Below are 17,287 nucleotides of genomic sequence, written 5' to 3'. Positions count from 1 at the left end.
AAGCTTCTCTTCTTCTTTTGTTTCATGGAACCTCATCCCCTCCTCTCTCCGCGAACATCTGTGCCCTTCTGTCAGTCTATCTAGCTCTCTGTCCTCGCGGTATAGGAGCTTTGCCAGCCAATTCAGCATAGTGAGGAAAGAAGGAAAAACAAGGAAGAATCTAAAAGCCTGTTCTATATTATGTTTACTGGTGTTGTGCACGGAAAATAGCACAATGCGTCATGTTGTGAGCTTGCAGATCGGTTATTTTCGGCGTGTGACGCAGACACCACGGGTGTAACTGTTGTTCGCGTATAAATGAGGCGAACGCGATGGAATATTGTCGCCGCTGTGTAAAAACATATAGCATCATGACACAATTTGATGGTAGTGGTAAACCTGACCTTAACTGACCTGACGTATAATCGTGAGAATTACATTTTCCCTTGTGCCCAAAATGAACCGACGTGTCCAAAACAATAAGATTCATTTACTACCCAGGTTACGTAAGCTCTTGAGGTCACAGTTATTATAGAAGCTAAAGCACATTACAACTCTGTCCTAACAGAACTTTGTACTGTGTACTCATCACATAAACATAGGAGCCTTGTTGGTAAATGCGAACCAGATCAAAAATTCCAAAGAGTTCGGTTAGTCTGAAGTCTTTCATCTTGTATGTAAAGCAACTGCCAACCGCCATAAAAGCAAACGGTTAATTTGTACGGCTATGAGAGAGGGAGAGAGAGAGGGGGGAAAATAACCAGTAGGGCACAAAAGCTACCATTGACCTTACATAGAGAGAAAGTCAGCATGCAACATGTACGGGGACCAATAAAATGCTCTGTAAATTCCAAAAGAGAACCCAATAAAAGAAAAACAAGATGGCTGTTTTGATAAACGAGAGAAGCCAGTGCTCCTGTGTGATACCACTTCCTATAAATCTCTCTGAGATCTGCGTTGACCCCCATGTCACCTCTCGCCTTAATCTCACCTCGTTAAAGGAGTAGTTCACCCAAAAAATTACTTATTTTCTATCAATTACACACTCCATGAAGTATTGCCTTTTTTCGTTTTAATCGCATTCCTAAGCCAATGATTTGATAACCGACAGACACAAAGAGTCTCCTTTGTGTCTCCTACCGGAGTGACCGCCGGTTATCAGATTGTGTAATTGATAGAAAATAAGTAATGTTTTGGGTGAACTACTCCTTTAATGCCCCCCATGTGAAGCCCACACCCCTCCCCCCATCTTACCTCTCATATTCCATGTTGTCGTGGTCGCAGCGGGCGTCCTTGTGCTTCTCCCAGTCCTTCCCGTGGCGGCACGTCGTCAAGGAGACGATGTCCTTCCCGTTGTGGATGTGGTGGAGCGCGTTGCGGGTGTCCGAGCCGATGCCCGTCAAATAGCGCTTCCCTTTGAACATGAGCAGGTACTTCCTGCGCGGCGGGACCGTGGTCCGCACCAGCCAGCCCCGCTCGCCACCCTTCTGGGGGTGCTCCTTGGAGAACAGCGGGATGGAGACGTCGAAGCCCGGCCTGAAGTGCTCCGTGTTCAGGCTGGCTTTGGCCAGCATGGCCTGGCCGATGTTGAAGCCCAGGTCCTCGGTGTAGTTGGGCCAGGTGCCCGAGTACAGGTTGAAGATGAGGTGGTTCCGCCCGTCGTTCCACAGCGGGTAGCCGCGGATCCGCTCGTCCACGTTGGGCACGAACTGCCCCGAAAGCTGGTCCCTGTCGAGCGTGTCGATCCCGAGCACAAACAGGCACGCCTCGCGGGGGTCCGACGTGTAATACCGCGACTCGCCTATGGAGGTCAGTATCTTCCTGTAGCTCTCCGACACGCGGTCGTTCTTCTCCGCGGGGTACACGTACACCCTGAAACCGTCCCGGCCTCTCCGGCGGCACCGCGTGAAGTCGAAGCACGTGTCCATGCGACAGTGGCTGTCTTTGTAGATGCTCGACCAGGCCTGGTGCCGCTGCCGCGGCGACTCCGCCGTGCCCGGGTCCGTCTGGAGCTCGTCCAGGTGGGCGTAGCGGGGCAGGAAGGCCCGGTCGGTCCAGTTGGGCCAGGGGCGGACCACCTCGCCCCGGTGGCGCGTCAGCAGGTGGAGCAGACGCACCTGGACGCCGCCGCCCCAGTAGAACAGGAGCAGCCAGCAGCACGCGCACAGTCCCAGCAGAACATACTTCTTACGTGCCTGCATGGGGGCCTGTCACAGTCTCTCTCTCTCTCTCTCACTTTCCCCAGCTATCTCTTTCTATCTGTCTCTTTATTTCTCAGTCCCTCTCTTCCTCTGCCCCTCAGCACTCTGGCCTCACAGGGGGGAGGGGGGTGGGTGACTGATTCGTAACGTCTAACACGGGGGATCTAATTTCGGACAACAAGTCAACTTGGACATCACTGCCCCAAAGTGCAGCACGGTCCAGTTGGCCATCGAGTGCCAAGGCAGCCTTGAGAAAAACAGATTCCACACTCTCACACTTTCGCTCCCTCTCTCCCCATCTGTTCTCTCTCTCTCTCTCTCTCTCTTGCTCGCTCTCAGATATATGTGCGTTAGCCCGTCTCTGCCGCCGCTCCTGCTGCTGCTGCTGCTGCTGCTGTGCGCGCTTCTCCCGCTGCCAGGCTTTCGTCGAGGATGATGAAGGGCGATTTCTCCTCTCTCTCAGACCCAGCTCGCTGCCTCATGGCACCCAGCACGCCTGCCGAGGCCCCCTCCTAGTGAAAAGTAAACAAACATGAGAAACATCAGTACACACAGCCAGCGCCATAGCTCCATAACAGACGTTGACGCAAAAGGCACACTTGGATCGCTAGTCGTGAGAAAAATACAAGGAATAAACGAGCGTCTCAAGCAATGCCCTGACAAGCATTTTTATGAAGCTGAGAGTATGTGCGTTTGTTTGGATGGCTGTATATTCCTAAGAGCGTATGGATTGAGACATACAACACAGCACAATCTGAAACCCGGCTCACAGTAGACAGTACAAAACACTCACTCGAAATCTAACACACACAAACACATACTGTAAACACACACACACACACACGCACACGCACACGCACACGCACGCGCACACGCACACGCACACGCACACACACACACACACACACACACACACACACACACACACACACATATACGCGCACACACACACACACACACACACACACACACACACACACACACACACACACACACACACACACACACACACACACACACACACAGGATTAAAGTACAGTCAGCACAGTTTCACAGACTAGCGGTTTAGAAATTGAAACTGGAAAATAAATACTTTTCCACTTTCCATTTTTTTGTTGAAAAACACACTTCCTCTTAAAAACACTATTCACCTTCGTCTTAAATTATGTGTACTTGTGGAAATGCACCATCTCTACTGTATCTACTACACTCTCAGATTTCCTCCAAAAATAAGATATCCACCTTTTAAAAAAGGTACTCAAACAATTATAAGTCAACTTTTGATACTATTTCAAAGTCTTTGATTAACTTTTTTTCTTTCTTTCTTTCTTTTTTTTACAGAATTGGATTTCTACATGTTAACATGTTTACATAATACTGAGGAAGGAAATTCAGGCAACGATAACTGTCTGATGGGATGTGTGAGTTCTTGAACATGTAATTGGAGGCTTGTATGCTCCTTGATATTGTACATTGACGTCTACTTGTTGAAGAGCATTTTGTTTTAGAATGGCCAACCTGAAGCAGCATACGAGGCCAGATATTATCTTGCTCTTCAAGCTCCAGTTAAACAGAGCCAGATACAGTTGAGGAGCAGTGGAGGAGAAAATAAGGGAGCGTTTAGTATCTGAAATGGGGATTCGGAGAGTGGCGGCAAAACAGAGCCACTTTATGCGCCGAAAATGACCGTTAATCTGTAGAGAGCGGGAGAAGGTATTTTCTGTTATATTTCAAAACATGCAACAGTTTTTCAACCCTGTATTTTCATGCCAAGCATCCCCCATAACTCCCCAACGGCTGTGTGTGTGTGTGTGTGTGTGTGTGTGTGTGTGTGTGTGTGTGTGTGTGTGTGTGTGTGTGTGTGTGTGTGTGTGTGTGTGTGTGTGTGTGTGTGTGTGTGTGTGTGTGTGTGTGTGTGTGTGTGCATGTACGTGCGTGCATGTGAAGAACACCTCACAGTGAAGGCCAGTGTTCCGACTGCCAGCCACCACACAAAGGCAGCTTTCAGGTCTCACCTGCCCTCTCTCTCTTTTCCTTTTCCCCTCTCTCTCTCTCTCTTTACCTCTGCTTCACATTCCTCATCTCTGCGTCCCTTCCAGTCAAATAGAAGTGATGCTTGCATTTTCTGCTCGCAATACAAAATACATTTAAATAAAGCCACACAGGTGATGTAGGTAAACTTCGCAATGACACATTTCTCCATCACACTGCAGACAAGTAAAATCCTATTTTAGTTTATTGAACGAGTCAATTTGTACAATCTCAGAGTACAATCTCAGAGTTATAGGCAGGCAACCCGGCTTGCCTGCCCAGGGCCCGCAAACTTTGGTCATAGCCACTTGGAATGGGACTGAAAAAAAAAAAAAAAAAAAAACTTATACTGTACATCTTGATCACATGACCCCAGAAATAATGTGTACCGATTTGAGTGAGTTTAGGAAAAAATATGAGGAGAACATTTGGAAAATGTGTAATGAGTAGTAGCAAAAGGTGTGTTTTGAAGAAAACACACTGTAAGATCAGATGTCTCATGTCTCTCAAGGAATCTAGGGGAAAAAGTCGGTCCAGCGATGCTTGCAGCATGTCGTGCAAAACGGCCCCTCCAGCAAACTTTGAAAGCCAATCGTAGTCAATCGGAGTAGAATCTGAAAGATCACATGACTACAGAGATAATGTGTACCAATTTGGGTGAGCAAAATCAGTAGGAGGAGTAGCAAAAGTTGTCAGGTGGAAACGGGCGTGGCTTATTTTGAGAGTCCCGTAATGAATTAATAAATGATTTGTTCCTCCAAGGAATCCAAAGGGAAAATTATTTCGATTGTATGACCTACGGTTCAAGAGTTATAACTCAAAAGTCTGCCTCCTGAGGCCGATTTGCATTTCTTCCTACGCCTAGTGGGAATGTGCCTGCAAAGTTTCACGGCAATCGGACATGATTTGAGGGACGTTTGTTCTAAACGGGCCTCAGGATGGAATATGAAAAATCGGAATAGACCCGTCTTGACCTGGCGAAGACAATTAAAGCTGAGGATTTTACTGTGCAGGATGTACGTTTATGTCTGCATTTGAACTGCGTGGCTTCTGGCTTTTAACATTAATATTTACATTCATGGGTACAAGAGTGTAGGTGCTTGTACTGTGTGAAAAACAACATCTCATGATGCATTTATCTCAAAATATGTCAGCCATTTATGGAAATGGTGTATTGTATTGAGTGAACACAGCGAACACAGTGGCAGAGGCAGATATTTCTCACTGCTCTCGACAACTAAACGAATAATGAATAAATAATCTTTATGACTTTTGCCTTTTTGTTGTTGTTTTTTGGCAGGTGCCCCACTGTCTTCTACTCCTGTGGTTATTACCGGACCAGCATGAGCAGCAAGCCCACTAAAGTTGTGTTGAAAAAGACACTGGGGATCCCATTACATACCCCTCATCAATAATTCACCCGCTGCTTTAGTTAAGACATTGATTTTCCTTCCTTTATTTCTTTCATGCTTTATATCCCTTGCCACAAACGCGCCGAACTAAAACTCAATCTTCCTCAGGATACACTCGGCTGAAGGCATCTATCGTCATCCGACAGAGGAAAGAGGGGATCTAAAGCTCTGTCTGTGTGATTTGTGATTCCGGCAATAGCGCGTAATGATTGCTGGGGGTGGGGGGGTTGTGGGGGTAATAGAAAAGTGATGGAGGACGTCATTATGACGCGAGTAATGAAGATGGGCATGGGGGAATTTATTCTGTTTCCTTATCTGACATCTAACGCCAACCCATTTGACACACGGACGGCATTCCTTATTGCCCCCTTTCTATCGAACGTCTCACCATTGTGTGTTACAAAACAAACAAAAGAAAAAAAGAAAAACTGCTGACTGGCTGCTGGGGATATTTACATAGATTGAAGTGCGGAGAAGCCTCTTCCCCATTACTGCCACAACAATAAAACCAGCAATTGGAGCAGGAGGAAATAATTTCTGTGTCCAACTCACAGCGTGCTATTTCATACTGTCACACCTATTAAAAAAACCCTCACAACTTCCTTCCATCTATCTATACTGTCTCCACTGCAGCTCCCAGCGAGAACTCATGTTCATCTGAAATTGGACAAACCATTTTTAACTTCAAACTGTTATAGCTGACATAGTCTCGTGTGGCCAGACTGTTGCCTCCCATAATTTTCAAATGTTTCTGGTCATACAGTCTGGGACTCGGAAGCTCTGATCATGATTAAAATATAAAGCGGATGTGAAGCCTCCTCCCCACTTCCGTTTCGTCTTTAAAGTCGCGCAAATCTATCCTAATATAAATCAAAATCACCTAATATATAGCTTGCTGCTTAGCAGAAATGGAAATGAAAAAACTAAATGTAAAGATCTTTTCAAATATATTTTCGTGAACGGAAGTGCTACCTTCCTCTCTCGGATTTCGGGAGGTGTAGTTCCAGACTAGATATAGTATAGCTGACATAATGGGCAAACGTTTGGTGGAAATAGGTGAACATTCTGCAAAAACACACCACAACATGACACGTTGTGAACTCATCTTGATGCGATGCATTGTGAGCTTATAGATCTGCTATCTTCTGGAAATTCCAGGTTGAAAGGGGTTAACACATACAATATGCTGTCAGGGCTGCACATTTGCTTATGCACAAACATCTCTCTCCGGTATTGTTGTTATGACAATGAAAGCCAGCAGTACAATGTCTGCTTCCTGTCTGCCATAGTACATAACAACAAACCGTACCAGGCGACATCATCCACCATGCCACCATGTGGCCGTCGGCACCATGAAGCAGCATTAATGATGAATGGTTGCCACTGAAACTGCAGGGCATGTCTGAACGTGACTGGGGCCCAGAGCAACTTCCACAGACCTGCAAATTAAGTGACACACACACGCGCACAAGCACACACACACACACACACACACACACACGCACACACACACACACTTAGGGCCCCCTGTGTGTGTAAGTCATGGATCAATGATGGATCATTATTCCTGGGTGACTAGTGCGCGAAAAGGCCACAGGGCCTGTTGAATAGACAAGCCTTAAGGGTGAAGGACAGGGTTCAAGGAAAGGTGAGAAGAGGGTAGAGGGTGCTTCTTTCTGTCCTTTTCCCCTTTCTTTCTTTCTTTCCTTCCCTCACTCCTACCTCCCCACTTTCTATCCTTAATTCCCCCAATCAAATCAAATCAAATCTTCTCTCCTCCCTCCCTTAGTTCCTTCGTTCCTTCCTCTCAAACTCTGCACTAGTAGCCAGAGCGAAGGGTTTACACAAGAAAATCCTCCGTTTTAATCTACGTTCCACAAAGGATTTTACTGTCAACTTGAAAGCACCCTTTTTTTTTACGTCCACTTTTCCCTTTTCAATTATGCTAGTCTCATCCCTCAGCAGGGAACGACAGATGACAAGCACGTCAAATAATTAATCGCAGACAGGACAGGTAAACCGAAAGCAGACCAACAACTCTTTGATGATTTGTTCCTCTCGAAATATGGCATAACTTCTGGGAAGTTTCAATTATGGAGTACAACTGAGCCCACGGGCGAAATTATGTAAATACTACAAAGACTTGTGGGAGTCACAGTGAAATAATGTGTGTGCTGTATTAATATCAGCTAACGTCAAGTAGTGGCTTGAAGACGAAGACGCAGGATTAGAATAAACAGGCTTTACTGTACTGTGTGTTCCACACCCTCGCAGCTCAAATGGAAAAGGGAGTATTTTCTGGTCTCCATGGGGAGGGGACAATACTTGTACTGCTTCACCCAGCAGACGGTTACTCAGATCATACACGACACACAGATAAAGCATTGGCCGCTGCTGTTCATTGAAGCAATGTGTTCACGCAGCCACCATGTTGGTCGGGGCAAGTCGCCCCTCCTATTGCATGTACTATTATGTCTGTTGAGGCCGGAGGTCTCTCCACTATTCAAATAATAACTCGTTGAATTTTCAATTTATTTCCAAGCGGTTTGGGTTGTTTCAAATGCAAAACACGTAGTTCTGATCCAGGATACTTTGTTGAATGAAAAAAAGTGGGTTTTATACCAAAATACATTGTCTTACGTAGGTATTAATGGTTACAAAACAGATACAAGGTCTCCAGGTAGGCAGATTTGTTGCAGCGGCGTTACGGCAAGTTGCCCCTACTGGCAATGTTGACACAATGATCCAGTGGCCAAAGAGACGTCTATGTATGTATATTATGGCTCAGATGGTATAGGGGGTTGGGGGGGGGGCTGTTAGGGGTTAAGTGTCTTGCTCAGGGACACTTCAACACCATAAATCAAACCGAGGGCAGAACCGGCGACCTTCCGATTCCCAGACGGCCTCTCTACCCACTCATCTACAGCCGCCCCCTTAGAATTCAGTGAAAACAGTCCTCTCTCCATAGTTTTTTCGCTTTCTTTCACAGGACACACACACACACACACACACACACACACACACACACACACACACACACACACACACACACACACACACACACACACACACACACACACACACACACACACACACACACACACACACACACACACACACACACACACACACACACACACACACACACACACACACACACACACTCACACACACACACAATCCTGAAGGAGGACACATAAGGGGAGAAAGTGGGACCTTCTGCACTAGCTTCCTGTTGAATGTCTATTCTGAATTAGAGCGCTGGAGTTCCTATTGACTGTGATCGGATTGGGAGCTAATGGGGGGAAATGCAGTTGGCAAGCGGGGAAGGAGGGAAGATGGATGGATGAAGACATATTGGCTGGAGGAAGGGTGAGAGGCATGGGGGAGGGAGGGGGGGGGTGGAGAAAGGGATGGATGGAGATACTGAGGAGGAAATATAACAATAGAGCACGGGTGACAGCTGAACCGCAGTTCATTCCTCCTCCTCTTCCTCTTCCTCTCCAGGAGATTTGGGTTTGCCCTCTACCGTTCCTGCCTGATGTTCTGTCCCCCTCTTTACTCATCCGGGGAAATGGAATTGAAATTTCTCCTCTCACTTACCCTCTCTCCTTCTCCCTCTCTCTCTCTCACTTACTCTATCAACATTATTTATGGCAATGCAAAACAATAAAGCAGTGATGAGAGTGACACACCAATGACTTAGTCTCTCTCTTTTCTTACACAGGCTAAAATAAAAAATTCTGGAAAACGCGCTACTCTGCTTTTGTACAATGCAAAATACTGACATATATTTGTACACTCTTGGACTTACAAATGGATAAATTAACCTATTTTGTACACTTATATAAGGCACCGGGGAACCTGAGTGCAACTGACTTTGCAAACTCTCCAAATTAAATAAGTAGCCATTACTGTCTCCCTCTCTCTCCCTGGGTATACGAGGAGTCGCTTTGGCGGGGCGAGAGAGACGAGAAGAGGCAGCCGCATCGCTATTATGTCTGGAATCATTTGGAGAGACTACATACAGTAGACCGTAAACTGACACTGGATGGGCCGACTGTCTGAGCAGATGAAATCCCTGTCCCTTCCTGGCTGATTTGGTTTGCCAGGGGAAGAAGTGTCAACTGAATGATAGAGGCACCACGGCACGCTGATGGTGCGGCCGGGAGGTAATTCATTCCAGCACATTCACCCCGGCAGCAGGAGTGGTTTGTGAGGTTCAATAAACACACACACACACACACAGGTGTGTGGTTGTGCGTGTGTATTTGTAATCGTGTGTGTGTGTGTGTGTGTGTGTGTGTGTGTGTGTGTGTGTGTGTGTGTGTGTGTGTGTGTGTGTGTGTGTGTGTGTGTGTGTGTGTGAGCTGTGGTGGTCTTGAGTAAAGTACATTACATTTATTCAAGTACTGTACTTAAGTACAATTCTGAGATCCTTTTACTTTCCTCAACTACAATTAGTTAACAGCTTTAGTTACTTGCAGATTTATATTAGTAATACAAAACATACATTGACTGCTATATCATGATGTATTATTATAGATTGAACTACCCAGAACTCAACTCAGCCCCACTTTTACCAGCTGCAACATTAAAATAAGCATTAACTCATTGACTGCCAGAGTTAAAACCTCGTTCATAGCAGCCCTTGCCAGCGATTTTCGTGTTTTTTTGTTTCGTTATTTTGTTATTTAATTCACATCTAGAAAGTCTACCTTGACACTTGAATCGTTTTGATCGTTCCACCACCAGAGAGCAGCACATACCAAGCTTGATCGCCTCTCGATCACACTCGCCCCCTCCCAGACCCACTCACACAGTGAAACACATGAACCGGAAGTGAAATGTCTTAGATTCTGTTATCGGCGAAAATTACTTTGTGATGCACAACGGGGATGACTGTTCGTCACCCAGACCATAGATTATAGGAGGGGAGGTCTCCGATCGCTTTTCATAGCGTGTGAAAAACCGTTTGTTTCCCTATTATGGTCGAAAATGACTGGGGGGAAAAATGTAAAACCGAAAACGGAACCCAAGTCATGGAACCGGATGCAGTGGTGGTTGAAGTAAGTGGAACCCGAAACTTAGCCTGATTCATAACAGAATAGCGTGATCAGAGCATAAAGATCAATAAAGACGTTAGATCGCATTAATGCGATCCTGGCGGCCAAGCGCGCTATTTATTAGATCGCGTTAATGCGATAATGGCGGCCAATGAGTTAATGCAGTACTAATAATATTATTGTGAAATTTAACATTCTGCATAATGAGTACTTTTACCTTTGGTACTGTGATTATATTTTGATGCTAATACTTTTGTACATTTGCTCAATGCTTTAAATACAGGACTTTTAGATGTAACAGTACTTTTACTTATTTTCTACAAAGGTGGTTCTCAAAGTGGGGTACATGGACCCCCAGTGGTCCTTGAGGGGGTTCCAGGGGGTCCCCAGTACAATTTGTTAATATAGCATTATAATCTGTTTAACCACTTTAACCCTGTTTTCTACACTAGCTATTCGAATAATCGCCAATCTACAAGCTCACAGTGCAAGGTATCTGCCATTTCTAAAACATTTGGGGAAAATCTTGAAAAATTGAGAAAGGTTCGTAACAATTTACACAAATCTTCTCCTGTGGTGTGTCTCTGGCACAACATCTTTTCAAATGGGGGTCTCAGACCAAATACACATCCATTTGGGGGTCCTTGACATGAAAATGCTTGAGAACCACTGTTCTACATTTTTGTATTGTTACTTTTACAGAAGTAAAAATCTGAGTACTTCTTCATGACACTCTGTGTGACTGTGAGCATAGTGCGTGCACGCGTACGTGCTTCTATAATTATACACATTTCTGGTATGCATTTTTGTCTCTGGCCTAAAGCTGGCTATATACATATTAGCTCAGTGAAATGAAGTGCTCCGAGAGAAAACTCAAATCTTGTGGTGAGGTGAGAGGCTCACTCGGACTAAAATTAAACCCTGGACTCTTTCATTACAGGACTGAAAGACGTGACGACGTGACCAGGGCCCAAACGACGGCCGCATTGTGTTTATGTGTGTGTGCGCGCGGTTGCTGTGTGCCATGCACACACGTGTTTGTGAGCGCGCGAGTGCGCGCGCGCGTGCGTGTGCGTGTGTGTGTGTGTGTGTGTGTGTGTGTGTGTGTGTGTGTGTGTGTGTGTGTGTGTGTGTATATGTGTGAGGGTGTGCGAGTGTGTGTGTTTGTGTGTGTGTGTGTGTGTGTGTGTGTGTGTGTGTGTGTGTGTGTGTGTGTGTGTGTGTGTGTGTGTGTGTGTGTGTGTGTGTGTGTGTGTGTGTGTGTGTGTGTGTGTGTGTGTGTGTGTGTGTGTGTGTGAGAGATGCAAAAAGGAGTGAGGGAGAGCGCAAGGGCCAGGACGCCAAGGAATACAGTCTCTGTGTATTTTTGCATTCATATAATGCACTGGTTCTCAAAGTGGGGTACGAGGACTCCCGGGGGGTCCTTGAGGGGGGTCCTTACATGTCTTTACCTCAGAGAGTGTACAAATGGAACCATATGGACCCATAAAGGTCCATTTGTACACTCTGACTTAAACTAACACAGAGGATTTTACAGCGTAGATTGGTTCCCACATCAAACTAGGAGTCTTTGAAATGAAAAAGGTTCATTTAGTGATTGCACTGTATGTTCATGGACGTACCCTGATAGCGCAAGCAAGCCTTTGCATAAGTGACTCGTACCGTATGCATTGAATCGTTTACGCGCCGTATGTGTAGGCGTGCGCACATGCAAGAAGAACACACAACGACCCCCTGCACAAATTCCAAGCCTGCAATCACACAACAACCCACAACAGTGCAGTGCTTCTAGCCCAGTCCACAGCCTCGGCCTCTGACCAAGTGACTGACTGGCTGAGGTTGCGGTGGAGGTTTGTCTGTTTGTCTGCAGTCATATCGGTCTACACAGCGATCTAAAGGGAGGGGGGGCACTGCTGTGGTGCAAAACAGGAGCCACTTAAGCACCCCTGGCAGACCTTTATTAAAGGCTTACAGCCGGGATGCGACGCGCGTGTGGCTGCGATTTGTTCTATTTTCTGCCGTCAACCGCCACTTGCCCTGCATGGTTGAGGCCTTGCGTTGCTTAATTTATCCTTGGTTGCACAAGGTGTCCCAGGCCCGAAAATAGCAGATCTACAAGCTCACACCTTGTCACATTGTGAGCGTGTAGATCGGCTATTTTCGGCTGCACGACAGCAGCACACAACTTAGCATAAATCAGGCTGATATATTCACCCAGAAAAAGACAGGCAGGCACCCAGCGTGCATACAGTTACATGTGCGCGAAAACACAAGTACGCGCACTCACGCCCACACACACACATAAACAGCATGCCTTTGTTAAGTACACACACGTACAGATAAATAAACACAGACCATACATGTACGTACACACACAGTATGCATTTCTACATACCATACGAAATCACGAAAACAAAACAAAACATACAGATAAAAAAAACACACTTTCATCCATGCTGAACAATGTTTTTTTTCACAAAAAACAATCTTTGTCTATAGCAAGAGCTCCTGCGGATTCTTTCCCCCCATTAGTTCGACCACCTCAGAACGATAATGTACATAAACTTAATCAAGTACTGGTATTTTTACGAGACCATTTTCATAATGTCGATAGCAGTGCGTTCCTCTCCCCCCTTAATAAAACCCTTGGTTGCCCTGTGGGGGTAGAGGGGGCTCTGACACGGTTAATAAGATGTTTACCTCGAGCTGAATGCCCCGCAATGAAACCAGCTTCCCCACAGCGCTCCTATTTCCAAACCTAGCATAATTACAAGCGGGGTTGATTAATTATGTCTCAGCAATATGCTGCACTCCCGACGCCATGAGGGCTAATTAACAGAATGAACAAGATGGGTAGGAACAATTATTAGAGGGGACTTCTGGCTGGCTCACTGATTTTGGAAGTGCTGTTTTCAGTCACAGCAGCATGCTGACAGAAAAGTATAGTTAAGAGGGTATATTGCTATAGCACACAAGACACAGGCCGGGGGGGATGCAGCTTTCCAGAGTGGAAAAATCCTGCCTAGGATGTAGTATATATATGCAGCTAGTGCATTGCTCTGTGTTTGGGCTGGTAGCACAGGTGACAGCGTATACAGCAGAAGCAGCATGTAGCTGAATGCATCTGCCTCATTAGCCAGCGCTTCTCCTCCGTGCAGCGTGTCTTATCTGCGGCGCTTTCGAGTGGGAGACATTCCTCTTCTGCTGATCACAGATCAGATTGACCTAAGGAACACTCTAACCTTGACAACATGGACATGATCTATGATCTGACCCCGGGATAAGGAGTGCGGGGGGTTACATTCCAAATGGGGTTAAATTGAGTGTCCTTGAGGTGTACGATTAAATCAATGGTGTTGTTTGCACCATTGGCTGAAGCGTATGTTGTATGTAATAATAGGTTAATTCATGTAATGTTTTCTTATATTTATTTGTAAAGAGTTGATTTCTTTGCAACCCTTAAACCATTTTACAATACTATTAGTCACTGATATTTGCTGATAATAGCCTTTTCTTGCAATGTCTCTGCCTTTTCTTAATGATCTATTTATACTGCGTGAGTGTGTTGAAAGGTTTCAACACTTAGCAAAGTGACCTGAGATGTATAATAGCTTTTAGGGGTTGGACACCGATATTCTCAATCCTTTTAGTGGAAGCCTAGATCATGGAAATGCTTGTGTGAACACTGCCTGTTTTGAGGGATGCCTCAAAAACTGCAGCCACAAATCATTATTTTCCATGATTCTCACAATGTGAAAACGCATAATTATAAGCAACGGCAAGAAATGATGCAACGAGTTCCCAATACTCATTAACAAACACTGTATTTATGCTTCTTTTAGTCACCAGGGTGCATATTACAAACACAATAACCCAATTAAGACGGAAAGTTCTTGCCTAAAAAATAAAGAAAATAAAGAAAGAAAAAAGAAGAACACACACACACACACACACACACACACACACACACACACACACACACACACACACACACACACACACACACACACACACACACACACACACACACACACACACACACACAAACTGCTGATCTGTTTGTATGAGTTTTTTCTTTTGTTGCATTCAACTCCCCTGATTATTTTCATATTTTATCCAAAATTACACTATTTCATTCAGTCACTAAAATTACAATCTACGCTCATCAATAAATACATAAATAGAGAGTTAAAATGAATTGCCATAATGATCTCTGAGTGTTGTTTGTTTTGGAAGGATGTATTAATACAGGAAGCACTTTGCATGGGCAGTAAACTGTTGCAGTAAGTGTTAATGCAAGAGACAGCAGGACAATTCCAAACAGATGGAACCCTTTGTTGTGTTTGAATTCATTCTGACCCTGAACAATCTGTACTGTCAATGGTGTACAAAGTTGTAATTACTTATTTGGCACAATTTCATAATGATATTCGTTTCCCTTGTACTGTAGGGGATGTCATGTCAGACTGAAATACAGGATGACATGTAGGCTCAACATTGGTAGGCTATAGTCGGCTGCCATGCCATGTCATAATATGTCATGTTGTTGCCCGTGTAATGTGTGTCAGAGTGTGTGTGTGTGTGTGTGTGTGTGTGTGTGTGTGTGTGTGTGTGTGTGTGTGTGTGTGTGTGTGTGTGTGTGTGTGTGTGTGTGCGCAATGAAACTCAGTAATTTATCATTATTGACTTGACATCTGAACTAGGTTGGTGACGGGAAGTTAATGTGCAATATTCAGTCTACCGCCAAAAACATCTCAGTTTGTGTGAAGTCTATAATAATTCCCCAAAGCCATGTTGTCTAGATCTGTTAACTCAACTGGTTTTATGGACTACATAATTTGTAATTCATTATAATAAAAAACAATTAGCAAATGTCAAATGGTAATGATGATTGATAACTATCTGTAATGTAAAGCATACATGATGTGAACATGCTTGGTACATCATTATCACTTAATTTTATCCTTCAACTTCTTGTTTATGCCCCAAAATGATATGATAAATTATATGATGATATACAGGTTTTGTAGCAATTTGTAGCAGTCTAGAAATAGTAGACCTTAATTGTCTAATCATTGGACAATCAAGGTCTAATATTAGACTGTAATGTTTAAGCATGACTCTAATGTTTTAAGCATGTTCCAAAAGTACTACCTTGTATAGCCCTACCTGTCACAGAGTGATGTGTAGATCCTTCAGAAGTGGTCGCAGCCGGTTGATGATCTACTTCTGAAGTAGCAGCTATAGGGCATCATGCACACACACACTCCTCACTCCTTCTCACACAGATCCATCACACAGCAGAGAGCAGAGCGGGTCGCTCTGGTTTTTGCGCACTGAACTGTTGAGCGTCCTGTTTCTCACAGCAAAAAAAAAAAAAGCACGGGAGTTAGATCTCTGTCTGTCAATGAACCGGTTGCAGTGACTGGTGATGGGGGGGGGGCGTGGTGGCATCCACTTTTTCCTTTCGATTTACGAGCCCTCTATATGATTAAGTTACAAGTCTGACACGCGCACATGTACAGCCCGGGCGCGTCCATAATAAAAAGAAAATCATCTCACGGCGGAGAGAGTCCCTCCTCCGCTCACTCCTGTCTTCAACAAGGCACCAGCTCTCACTCTCTCTCTGCGTGATTTTAGAGCTCTCTCTCTCTCTCTCTCTTCTATCCTATATACAGCCACGGGGACGCGTTGATGCACCCCTCGCTACCTGTATTTGTAATAATAACCATCCACCAGGACCAGTCAGTGTCCTTTTTAAGACAACAAGCGTTTTTTTTACCAGCCTCAGCCTCTTACATCTGATCTGAGTGACAACAAGGTGCGCTGCTGTCTGAGCGCTGCGAGAACACAATACACTGACAGCTGTTTACAGCTCAGTGCGATCTGGGCTTTAACAGAAGCATGATGATACGAGGATTAATCCCTATAAATCCCCCTAAATGTAAAATCACAGACTGTGTTGTGCTGCTGTTGTTGCCATGTAGGTCTAAAAAACCGCCCCGGTATAGCCGAACGATGACCTATGAACATAATTAAAAATGAATATGCAGTTAGTGACCTATCCACAAAGCCCTGGGCTCATCACGTGTTCACTGATAATAACACGAGCCCTAAAAAAAAAATCAAACAAAAATATTCGAGCTATATCTTTTGGAAATATCACTGGACATTTAAGATTGTAGATTTTATTTTAAATAGGCCCACTCAGCTACGATGTTATCCTCCATATATAGCCTACACAGTAGGAGAGCGATGGATCGCCCAGGCTGTGCTCCAGCTCCGCCTGTCTCCTTACCGACTCGCGTCCTCAGCGGGACCGGGTGGTTAGAAACCATGCTCTGTCCCGGATCTCTGCAGAATTTCCTTTTCACTCCACGTCCTGGCATTTGCGATTCAATTCGCCGGGCATGCACGCGTTTCCCGTTGGCAATAATATGATGATTGTGTGCGTGTTAAATTGTCCATTTTCAATTCTCCACAACATTTCCACACACACGGCCCGCCCCCCGGTGTCTGTGATTGGCTCTCTGGGCGGCTCCTAGGCGACGTACGTCGCCACCCTATAAAGAAAACGCGCACATCTGTCTGTCTGGGC

General features: G+C 45.1%; 1 protein-coding gene across 2 annotated transcripts in view; it reads right to left on the bottom strand.

The window, feature by feature from the left end:
• The window catches only part of ext1c (exostoses (multiple) 1c), a 120,316-nt gene extending 103,176 nt beyond the window's left edge, over nucleotides 1-17,140 (bottom strand). For both annotated transcript variants that reach the window (XM_080441775.1, XM_080441776.1), the window contains exons 1-2: nucleotides 15,859-17,140; nucleotides 1,234-2,692 (exon numbers count right to left, since the gene is read on the bottom strand). In XM_080441775.1, coding sequence (XP_080297901.1) covers nucleotides 1,234-2,180 — 947 coding nt within the window. In that variant the 5' untranslated portion in view covers nucleotides 2,181-2,692; nucleotides 15,859-17,140. The remainder of the gene's footprint in view (nucleotides 1-1,233; nucleotides 2,693-15,858) is intronic.
• Between the last annotated feature and the right edge of the window lie 147 nt (nucleotides 17,141-17,287).

The sequence above is a fragment of the Gymnoscopelus braueri genome (assembly GCF_963280865.1).
Source record: "Gymnoscopelus braueri genome assembly, chromosome: 11".
Lineage (NCBI taxonomy): Eukaryota > Metazoa > Chordata > Actinopteri > Myctophiformes > Myctophidae > Gymnoscopelus > Gymnoscopelus braueri.
This window is presented reverse-complemented; position numbering and strand designations above follow the sequence as displayed.